The sequence below is a fragment of the Rhipicephalus microplus genome, chromosome X (genome assembly GCF_043290135.1).
Source record: "Rhipicephalus microplus isolate Deutch F79 chromosome X, USDA_Rmic, whole genome shotgun sequence".
Classification (NCBI taxonomy): domain Eukaryota; kingdom Metazoa; phylum Arthropoda; class Arachnida; order Ixodida; family Ixodidae; genus Rhipicephalus; species Rhipicephalus microplus.
In genome coordinates this window covers 458785712-458797722 of record NC_134710.1, presented here as the reverse complement: position 1 = coordinate 458797722, position 12011 = coordinate 458785712, and the positions used below count along the sequence as shown (strand labels likewise).

The 12011-nt window shown below is 43.3% G+C and overlaps 1 protein-coding gene across 4 annotated transcripts in view; it reads right to left on the bottom strand.

Moving 5' to 3' along the window:
• Window positions 1-12011, bottom strand: part of LOC119160843 (nose resistant to fluoxetine protein 6) — a 202331-nt gene that overhangs the window by 101365 nt on the left and 88955 nt on the right. For all 4 annotated transcript variants that reach the window (XM_037413098.2, XM_075880667.1, XM_075880666.1 and 1 more), the window contains exons 4-5: window positions 7006-7117; window positions 496-580 (exon numbers count right to left, since the gene is read on the bottom strand). In XM_037413098.2, the coding sequence (XP_037268995.1) occupies window positions 496-580; window positions 7006-7117 (197 nt within the window). The remainder of the gene's footprint in view (window positions 1-495; window positions 581-7005; window positions 7118-12011) is intronic.

The following is a 12011-nucleotide window of genomic DNA, read 5'->3' as shown; positions in this document are numbered from 1 at the left end:
TAGCACCGGGTCGGTGCTCCAGCCGCCGGGGAAATCATGTAACGGTAGGATGAGAACGACGAAGAAGACAAAGAGGAGGACGATGTTGTCAGATCTGTGAGCCAACTGGGCGCCATCTTGTCCACCACCGAGTTTATTCCTCGTTTTATAAAGTAAAGTTATTCTCCCGTAACAATATTTAGTAAAGTTCTTAAACTTGTGGGTGAGGAGCATCATTACACCTACCGTCAGGTGTATCGGTATATTCTGCTACTAATGCGTTATATATTTTTTAAAATCTATGGTGCACAATATTTCTGCTAGAAGAAAAAGCACTTGCGATGCGCCGAATTGAAGTAAAACTTATTCTGTTTCATTAAACCATAAAAAAACACTCTTAGTACAGCAACATAATGCACATTGCCAGTGCCCGCAATATGAGAGTATAGGAACGGAATACGTGGGAGTCCCTCGTATGTAATTGAGCCACAGTTTTCAGTGCTTCTACAGACTCACAAGATCCAGGCCTGAGTGCTGGTAACGCCGCCGTCCACACTTGTGACGCAGTTCTTCACAGTAATTCTGGTAGAAGGCCCTATTACTGCAATAACCGGTGAATGAAAACATAGGTCTGAATTATTTGTTCACACATACTAAAGAGCCACGCGCACAGATTGAGATGTGGAATAATTTCCTGCTACAGAATAACAGAACCCCGTGCGTCAGCCATCGTTTGTTTGTTTGTTTATTTGTTTGTTTGTTTGTTTGGGTTTAATGGCGCAATGAGTGACCTAAGCTATGCTCCGCCAAGAATAAGGTGCTGGAGGAGTCTAAGGCAGTGGAACAAGAGTTGCCCTATTTAAAGTCCGTTGAGGCAGCCGATTTCTTTTGATAAAGTAATGACATCTGTGAGGGGTATGAGGTGCATCGCTCGCTAAGATAAATGTTGCGTGTAAAGAAATGAACATTTTATATCGTTCGTTGAAGTGTTTCTGTCTGCATTTCAGTAAGTTAGCGTTTAATTAGAACGTGCATTAGTGGATGGAGCGCAACAGTATTGAAATATTTGCTGCGCATTGTTTGTGAGTAAATAACTGTGCAAGCATTCCTACCATTTCAGCCAAGCGGCATATATGCATCATCCTTGCGCTGAACTCGCTGTGACAAAAGTTGACCATGGTTTCAACTTGTAGAGCTAACAACAAGGCTGGGCATCAACAATGTTGTGAAGAGCACAAAACTGGCGTTGTGGGTCTACGCACGAAGCATCATCGTGATAAAATGATATTGTTTTAGCGCAGCTCCGGTAGAGCGTGAAGGCAAGATACTAGAGAGTGTTAGCTTGTACGTATACTTCTTTACGTTACCGTGTTACCGGATACCAGATAGAATGTGTGCATGCGCTGGTCTTTACGGAACGTAAACCTTTACGTTTCTCGCTGGATTGGGTTTAAAAGTTTACGTTTCCCGTTATATACACTACTTTTGCAGCCTAATCTCGCAAATCCACCTTCGTTCGTAGAAACTCGTGGTATCCGCATTGCGGGGACTCGAATCATCGAGTTGCTATAAGCAGAAGTAGCTGAAGTGCGAGCGCCAATGTCTATTACATTGCTTCAGCCGGATAACCAAAGCTAAAATCGTATAGGACATAAACTCCGTAAACGTGCGAATTCTCGAGAAGCTGGATAGGTGGCGCCATCTAGCGGAGCAATAGCGAACCAGGTAATCGCAAAATTGTTATTGCAGAAACATCGTGCATTGTACAACTGATGCAAAAAACGCGCAGCGCCGCTGTTACAAATTAGTTACCTTTTTAATCATTTTCACCTCAAAAATATTACGCGTAAGCCAACGTGTTCATGACTGTGGTTGCACAAAGTGTCACAAGATGCCCACTCCATCGTTGCATTAGCCTTGTATTTTTCTCTCTTTTCCGCATAAGAGGATATCGTGCGCAATAAAAGAACGTCTCGTGATTTCACCACAATGATGATTCAATCATATGTAAGTTAAATGCAGTTCATATGCAGTTAGCATCGCCATTTACGGTTTGCGAAAACGTAAAGGTATACGCGTTTACGTACGTACGTGAACGTTTACGTATGAGGAGCTAACACGCTGAAAGATATCCGTTCCGGTAAGACGGTAAACGCGAACCGGTATCCGGTAACACGTTAACGTAAAGAAGTATACGTACAAGCTAAAACTATCTACTATGCAGCCAAGAAGGGGAAAAACCAGACGACAGTCTGACACTGTCGTCTGTTTTTTCCTCTTCTTGACTGCACAGTATTTTTCCTTGACGCTCAAACCTGGCTGCGCTAAAGCAATATCGTTTTATCATGCACGAACTCACCCTAACAGCACTACTTGTCGAATGATTGTGATGTGAACACTTTCATTGAGGGCACTTTGAGTCCTCCCAAGCGAAATCCTTTGAATGCGGCAGCAGGTTGAATAACACCAAGATTGCTTCAGCAACGTTACGCGAAACGTACATGGTGCATTCTGCGCCAGTGCTTCGGCACTATTATAACAGTATCAACCCTTTATAGCTTGTATTCGAAAAAATAACGCGCTACAGTACACTTGTTGGTGGCGAATTTCAATCAATCGTGATGCTGCACGCACATGATAAACAAGATCATTGGAGGCTGGCGATGAGCATTGACACACAAAACCTTTTGGCTTTTGCATTGTATTCAGTATAACTTAAAACTGCTGAACTGCTGTTAGGTAGAAATCCCTGATGCGCCAATATGAATACATGGAGGATGAAACACTCTGAGGCTACGCCTCCAAAGCTTGCGTGTTATCCAAAACCACAAAAGGTGTGAAAACACCTTATTGATACAATGAAATTTCTAGACTGTTTGCACACCACGCAGAGCAAAAGTGATTACGTAATTTTTGAATATCACTCACTGTGGTTTTAATTTTTGGGGGTTCATTTAAAATACGAAGCATTTCTTTGCGTAATGCAAGGACTATTGGCCTATCTATCTATCTATCTATCTATCTATCTATCTATCTATCTATCTATCTATCTATCTATCTATCTATCTATCTATCTATCTATCTATCTATCTATCTGTATAGCCGCTTACGTCTGGGTGCCCTCGTGATCACCCCCTTAGCTTGCCGTGAACCAAAATTAGTACGGGAGGGTTAACTGATTTGACAAATATGACGCACTGGTCAAGACATAACTAATGTCAGAATACGGTTGCGTACTTCATCGTACACTTACCGCAAGACAGTAATACTCACACCAGGGCGGGTATGTGCCACAGGTGATTGACACTTATTAACTACCCACAAAACACGCATGGACAGTTTTAGAGCGTGAGCGTCAACACAAACTTGACATCCGCAGCGTTGACCCAATGAATGCAAAGAATATATGTCCGGGTCCCACCAACAGTAAAACCCAAGCATTTCTCGTGTCAATGAAACTTCATACCATAGAGACACGCCAGGTCTAGGAACTACTTTTAAAATCAACCCTAATGTATGTTCGTGAACCATCAATTGTGATTGCAGTGCTGGATAACTAATTTTAAAAGCATTACATATGCAGTACTACGATACAGCCGTGACGCCACTTGTAGTTTGGTGCCATGCGCTGAATTTGAGTTATGTAGCAGCGTCCAGGGCTACCAACTTCGCGAGGACCAGCACTTAATACCTTTATCGCTGTTGGTGTTGCTAGTACTTCTGTTACTGTTGGCATCGTTGCGCAAGTGCAAGCAACGTTATATAAACATCTGCAACGCTTCAACATTTTTCTGTGTGTCCAACATATGTACACATTTAGCGTTATTTTATAACGTCTTGCTTAATAAAAAAAGTTAAACAGGATCACCTTGCCCACGCAGGCTTGTCATAACCTCAAGTCCAAGGTATGTCGGACCTGTTGAATTTTAATTTATTCAATTTTTGCACGATGTGTAAAAATACCGAGATAGCCTTAATATTTATTATTTTTATGATAAATAATTTTATAACTGCCGGTCAATATGAACGTCTCTTGTCTGCAGGCCAATCTCACATGAGGAGACACAACTAGGTTTAACATACGTGCACTCTGTAAACAGCGCATTATGTCGCACAATATTCACTGTTTTTTTCTTCAGACTAGCCGTAGCCTATCCTTTGTTGAATGAATCAAAGATGGCTTCTTCAAATCAGCTGTATACTTTCTGGTAGAAGCCAGCAAGAATGCACTTCTCTTTTTATTCTTATTATCAGAACGAGCGATATATGAGAGTTACTGTCAAGCCTAATTTACCTTTACATCGTTTTCATACTTTTTTTTGGTCAGGGTAATAATATTAATAATATTGTTACCAATAATAATCATTTTTGTGGTTCTTCATTTCAAAAGTGCGGCCACATTATGATGCATGCCGTAGAAGAGTGTTTCTTGCAAATTTATACTGCCTGAAGTTAAACGTGTGCCTTATAATAAGCATACAAGTATTCCTTGTATTTAACCCCCATCGATATTCCCCTGTATTAGCCGAGAATGTCACGTGCGCCCTCAAGTTTCTGAACGTGGAACTTTACAGGCTAAGTTACCTCAGTGGCTTGTTCAATGAGAATATCATGTCGTATAAACACTTGCTTGCAGACCTGCATTCTCATTGGCAGCGAATTCGAGACAAGCGAGAGTAAGTGGGCGAAATGCAAAGATAGGAACAACCCTCCTCTTACAAAATTGGGTTACAAACAACCCTCATAGAATTTCGCGCTGCACCTCTCTAAAGTGGGCCATCGTCAATTATAATTTTTTATAACCAGTTCAAAAGCTTTAGTTGCCAAAACCACTATATACTTATGGAAAACTCCTTATTTATAAACAACAACAATTAATTTCAGCTGCGTCGCATTCGTTCACTTACATCTAAATGTCATCGACCAGGACACGCACTTGATGTCGGCTGCGGCCAAACTTCGGCAGGGACGAAATTCAGAGTACCTCTTGTGCCTTTTGCAATATAAGCGTTAAAGCCAGTTGGGTAAAACTGATGCGGAGTTCATCGCTGCAGTAGGGCGAGTGGTGAACTGGTCGTATCATCGCATAAAACGCGAGAGTCGCACTTTTTTGTGCACCTTAGGGCGGGAAAGGGGCGATATCTCTGTATCGTATTCGCTAGACCTATGTTCGATTAGTTCTTTTCAAAACCACCTTTAAAAAGAATGCTTTTACTTTCAGCATGCACGTGCAGCATTTTTTTTTCAGCATAGCTGTTAAGCTCAAGCTGGGCCACGTGTCACATATTGATAATTATAATTTCTTTATCTTCGTTTTCAGAATAAGCTCGCCGATTTCTCATGCGTGCGATGCGATACAACTGATGGGCAAGAGAACGTGTGCGCATAGAAAGATAGAGGAAAATTCTTGGCGAGGCGAAAGTTTGAATCCAGGTGCCCATGATTCGAAGGCCAGCGTAGTAGCCACTCGGCTATCGTGCCGAGTGGTTGCGAAGCCTGTTAGCGTGTATTTCCCATATAGAAGGCATGCAAGCAGAATATTGCACTTATTTGTATACTATAGTTTATAGAGCACGGGGGTGCAAACGAACTGAGCGTGAGGTGGAGAAAAGCGAAGGTGAGGTGGACAGAAAAAGGTGGGTTGAGTAAAAAGTACCATTATATGACATAGGGAGAGATAAAAGCAAAGAGAAGGAAAGAGACAAAAAAGCGTAGAAAAGACAAAAAGGCAGAAATAAAGACAGGGACAGAAACAGAGAAGGAGAAAGAAAGAAGTGTAGAAAAGAAAGCGAAAGATAAAGATAGTGAGAAAGGAAACAATACTAGAAAGAAAGCAACTATACAAAGAAAAAAAAAAGAGACGGCAAGCACACCCATGTATGGTATAGCATTTGCTAATGCGTGGAAACAGGAAAGGTGAGATTGAAAACGTAGCCGAACCAGTACCATCTACGTGCCCAGAAGCTGTGCTGTGCGTGACTTAGGGTGAGCTGCACGATATTATTTTCATGCTTCGGGCTGCGCCCACAAATATCGATGCATATCTGCTTTTTAAGCACATATTAGATACAAAAACTAACTTTATTATTTGGATTGCAGTGCCCAAGAAATAATCCTAGGCATTTGATGAATTTCTGTAGCCTTTAACCTAAACTGACTGAGCCAATAAAAGTTACTTGCTTAAGCACACAGTAGTTCACATTGGAAACATACTTTAGTAGAACTCGTGGTTGGGCAAGTTCGTGCATGTATTGATTATATAGTCAAAGTCATACCGAATGAACAACCACACAGAGAAAGAAACACATATCACGAGTCTGCACACTCGTAGACTCGTGACATTTATAACATCGCTCATGCAAAATAAATAGTGAAGAAAAGCATATTTAAGCAAGTTTTCTGATATTTCAGACCAGTTCTGCACGTCATGATTTCTTTTATGTTCATTTCTGATATGAATGTTTTGCTTTCGTAAGGTTAAGCTCTATATTACCTATGCTACTTGATATCGATAAGTCCGGCAGCGAAAAAAAAAATAACGAGTTGTACCTAAAATGACCAATCAGCAAAAAATGCATAATAGCACACTTAGAAGCATTGAAATAATATTACCATGTGCCGTTTTCTTAAAGCGGTTCAGATTACACAAAAACTTTTACACGCACGCCTTAATATTTCTACTCACAGTATATGTGCTCACACATCATCTTGTATATCACAACCCCGAGCTGTATATCAGAAGCGCTTATCTAGTACGGTGTCCAGTAAGAAGTGTTTTAGGAAGGCTTTAGCTGTTTTCTTTGAGTAAGCTTCTTTCTGTGGCAGTAACTATACTTGGAGCCCCTAAGACATCGTGTAAGGGTTCCCTACAAAATGAAGTGCAAAAAGCACCGACAAAAATTACCCATGTATAAACGGAAAAACTAATTAGGAATAATCACTTTTGAGTCCAACGGTTCTGCAGAAAAAAACGCGAAGAAATAAACAACGCTTGTGATAATACAATAAGCGGGTTATAACACTCACAGCTGTGACCGATGTTAGAAAGGTCTTGCTCGCTGCAGGCAGCGATGAAGCATATCCCAAGACGTAGCCCAGGCAGTCTTTCGTCAGTCATGTACTCCGTGAAGTTTATTGTCTGCGCACAATCATAACAAAAGTTTTCTACGGCATCTACAACAAGAAGAAAGTTGACAGGCCCACCTCAAAAAATTATAGAAAGGAATAAACTGATAAATCTTTCGTCATTTCGCTCAGATTTTACATCGCGGGCAGCGCTCGTGTTGTCCAGAGTAATCCTGTGCCATTTTTTAGTTGCAATGTTTTCTTATGATATCCATAAACCCGAAGAAGCCGCGCGTATCATGCAAGCAGTTCACTGTAGAGCGCCCTTACAAGTACTGATATTGAGAATGTGTAAAAAAGCTGAAAAAAATAAATTAAGAAATAACAAATGAAAATTCAATGAGACCGGTTTTTATTCTCCTAGGCAATGTCGCAAGACTTCTAATATATTCATCGCAAATAAATTAGCTCGTGCGATGAACTATGGGAAAGTTCTCTTAAGTATGAAGTATAAATGCCCTAATCAAGGTAAAAGTATCAAAAGTTTAATGCAGGTAAACAGTCTATCTATCTATCTATCTATCTATCTATCTATCTATCTATCTATCTATCTATCTATCTATCTATCTTTCTATCTATCTATCTATCTATCTATCTATCTATCTATCTATCTATCTATCTATCTATCTATCTATCTATCTATCTATCTATCTATCTGTCTGTCTATCTGTCTGTCTATCTGTCTGTCTGTCTGTCTGTCTGTCTGTCTGTCTGTCTGTCTGTCTGTCTGTCTGTCTGTCCGTCCTATACGTAACGTATTGTTCTGGTCGCTACCTGGTCGCCGCCGGAGAGAGGATCGACACGTACACACAGCATCTCTATAGACTTTCTCCTCAACTGAATTATTGGGATGAAACACCTATGATTGGCGTTGTACACACTTGTACACTACATGACTGGGAGAACTCTGCGCAGCACGCGCTGCAACCTGCTCTCGCAGCGTCTACTGTGCAACTCCCCCCGGCTCCCCTGGCCACATCCCGAGAGCCCACCCGGAGACCAAAACCTGAAAGCACCACACAAACGTCTACACTGACGACTCAAATCAGGTGGAACTTATTCAAACAGGTACATCCAAGCGCGTGGGTCTGCACCGAGTTTCACCTCGAGGACTGCTGTCCTAAACTAAAGTAAACACACGAAAAACTACCGCAACGTCCGTTTAGGCTTCCAAAGTGCAGCTCCACCGGAGACTATTCGGTGCCGCGAAAAACTGTTCGCGACCCTCTTTTTGAGAAACAACCTTTCACAGGAAGAGGAAGCTCACGCTCGCACAACAAAGCCGCTGCGACCACCACAACCCTACTCTTGGGCGACCGTGCGACATTGGAGCGAGATAAAAGTTAACAGAAAATATCTATATTAACGTTTACGCGACCCCTCCCCTATACAAAGTAATAGTGTCCCCTATTTTTATTAGTGAACTAAAAAGCCACACACGAGGTAATAATGTGCTTTGCGCCTTCCCAAAAAAGAAAAACAAACATTTCACGTTCTTTCAAAAGAAAACACATAAATTAAAAGACATCACTATAACATGCTAAAAGGGCGACCCGCGACCAAATAAATGTACAAAACATATTACATCTGCAAGACACTGAAGCACTAATACAAGATGGAGAAATATGCCTGCTCAATATGAAAGTTATTTAAAACAGTGAAACAAGGAAAACATCAACTGCTAACTAGAGTTGCGACACACATCTCAGTACGAAAGCACACACTGCACGACAAGGAGTTCAAAAAGCAGTCCTACAACCCACTCACTCACTCAACATCACCGGTTGTATAGTAGATCTCGGTGTCACTGTCACAGGCACAGAGTCTTTTTGGTTTGGTGTCGGCCGACTAGTCCCAATATTGTGTCCGGGGATCAAAGTAGACCTCGGTGTCACTTGTCCAACGTTCACTTTGACCGTGGTCACTCGTGGGTGTAACTGCTCCACCATCGTGCGGCACTGTGGTGTCAACACGCACTGAACACTCGCGTGCACTTTCACTCTCGTCATCCGCATCGTCGTCGAGACATGAACGGGTGTGACACAGTCTCAGACGTGCAACGTTCACAACGTCACTCTTCCTTCCACTGTGGTCTACGACCTCCCAGTTGTTCTCCGCGACTTGTTGGAGGAGGCGAGTTGGTCAATGGTAGCGATGCAGGAGCTTTGTTGTTTTGCTCCTCGCTCGTGAGGGCGTCCACACGTAGACGAATTGGCCCGGTTGAAACAAACGCACCCCGTTGTCGGGCATCGTACGCTTTCTTCTTTTTTGTTTGCTGGTCTCTTTCGCGCTGAGCCACGTGCTCCCGAGCTTGGCGAAGCTTGTGCGCCACTGCATATTGTCACGTTGTAGGTTAAGGCTCTCGTCAATGGGTAAATTCGGTTTGTGGCCATGCAACAAGAAAAATGGGGTGAAGCCGGTTGTCTCTTGTTGTGAACAGTTGCAACCGAAGACAACATAAGGAAGGAATTCATCCCAATTCCGGGGATTCATAGAGACATTCACACTGAGCATGTATGCAAGCGTACGGTTGAACTTCTCGCACAGGCTATTCGTCTGCGGGTGGTAGGCGGTGGTTGTGACGTGGTTGCTCCCCATTACTGGGAATATCTTTTAAATGAAGTTACTAACAAAATGTTTTCCCCGGTTAGTGATTATCTTCGCCGGAACTCCATGTCGTAGTATAATATGCTCGACAAAAGCCTGGGCTGCCTCAGCGGTCGTTTCAGTGGGGCAGGCAACGGCTTCTACCCGCTTTGTGAGGTAGTAAGTCATCACAAATATGTGGTGATTGTTTCATTTACTTTCCACGAAGGGTCCAAGAAAATCTATCCAGATTTGCTCGAATGGCCGCCTTGCTGAAGGTATATGTTGGAGAAATCCGATTGATTAGCCTGGTGGTGGCTTTCTCATCTTGCAGTCTGGACAGGTCAGGACATACTTGCCCACCTATGCGAACATATTTGGCCAGAAATACCTGCAGCGTACTTTTTTCCTCGTGCGCTTGACTCCACTGTGGGCCACCGTGGTGTCGTCATGGCAGTGCTTTAGGATGTCCCGTCTCAAACACCTGGGGACAACAAGGGCCACGCGGTCTTCCTGAAACACCATTGCCCTTCGATACAGAACGCCATCGATCAACTGAAAACTCCGCGCTGTTCTTTTAGTTTTTCTGACAACGGGCGCGTTTGGCCACTCGACGTGCTGGGGAATCTCTCTCATCCATGGATATCTCCTCTTCCGTTCTCCTACATCCACTCGACCAAGAGCCAGCAACGGTAATTGGTTTTCTTCGCATGCTGGAGCGGGATCTTGAGGAATGTGAGAAAGAGTATCGGCATTTCCGTTTTTCCCACCTGGGCGGTGCCTCAGCATTATGTTAATGTCCTGTAGCAACAAAGGCCACCGCATGAGACGACCATTCAGATTCAGGACGTTCATAAGGTAAGCCAGGCTAGCATGGTTGGTCCCGACTGTGAAATCAGTCGCGAAAACGTACGCCCGAAACTGTGCACCGGTGTACACGACGGCGAGACATGCCTTCTCAGTGGTGCTGTAAATCATCTCAGCTTTGTTAAGGTGACGGGTAGCATACGCGATGACTCTTTCCTGGGCAGCAATTTTCTGAACGAGGGCGTCTCCAATGCCGTAATCGCAAGTGTCCGTGTGCACCTCTATTAGCCATCCCGGCTCAAACTGACGCAGACCGGGGGCAGTGATGAGCTGCTCCTTGAGGGATTGCATTGCTACTTCGCACGCCACATTCCAGGTGAAAGAGCATCTCTAATGGTCAGGTTGTTCAGAGGTTGAGGAATACTCGAAAAATCCCTAATGAATTGCCTATAGTAGTTGCAGATTCCAAGAAAACTCTGCACACATTTCAAATTTCGTGGCTTGGGGAATTTTTCAATCTCTGCCACTTTGTCGGGAAATGGTCGGATATTTTCGTCCATATGAATGTGTCCGAGATACATGCGAAACTGCATTTTTCAGGCTCCAGTCGTACGCTCGCAGTTTCCAAAGCCGTAAGTATGCTTTATATATCTTTCAAATGGGCTGTCATGGTCTTGGAGAAACTCAAAATGTCGTCCAAGAAGGCGAAACACACCCTCAAGAGCAGGCCATTGAGAACTTTGTTGATCGTTCCCTGAAGTGTGGCGGGTGCGTTACACAGGCCGAATGAGAAGACGTTGAATTCGTAGAAGCCCCACCGTATGTAAATGCTGTCTTGAGCCTATCCTGCTCTCTAATTCCAATATGCTAGTAGCTTGATGTGAAATTCAATGTCGTGAAGTAACGGCATCCCTGCAGTATATGAAGAATGCCATCGATTCTCAGTGAAGGGTACACGTCTCTCTTTGTGACAGCATTCACCCTTTTAAGATCCACACAGAAGCGTCAGCCGCCGTTTGGCTTTTTTACCAGAGCCACAGGAGCTACCCATAAGCTGTTGGACTCTCTGATATCTTCGTCATGAAGCATCTCATCAATCTGCTGGCCAATAATCTCCCTTTTGACGTTGGAATGTTGGTAGCGATGTTGATGAATGGGAGCCAAATCACTGATGTGTAAGACATGCTCTGCCACGTCAGTTTATTGAATTGGGTTGTGTTCTCCCGTAAAAAAAGGCGGAAGTTATTCACAAGATAGAGCAGCACAGTTCTTTTGGTAGGTCTCCAACGTCCACTTCAAAGCCACCGCTACAAGCTGTGCAGTCTGGTGCGGTGACGGGGAGCTTCACATCATAAATAGACGTAGCCCAGCCAAGCTTTGTGCCGCAATGCAATGTTACTGCCGACATAGTGGGGTAAGCCACAAGGACAATGACGACAACACTCAACACATTCGTGACAGTTCGTGCCACAACTACACCCGTTTCTGAAATTATTATTTGGCTCGACAATATG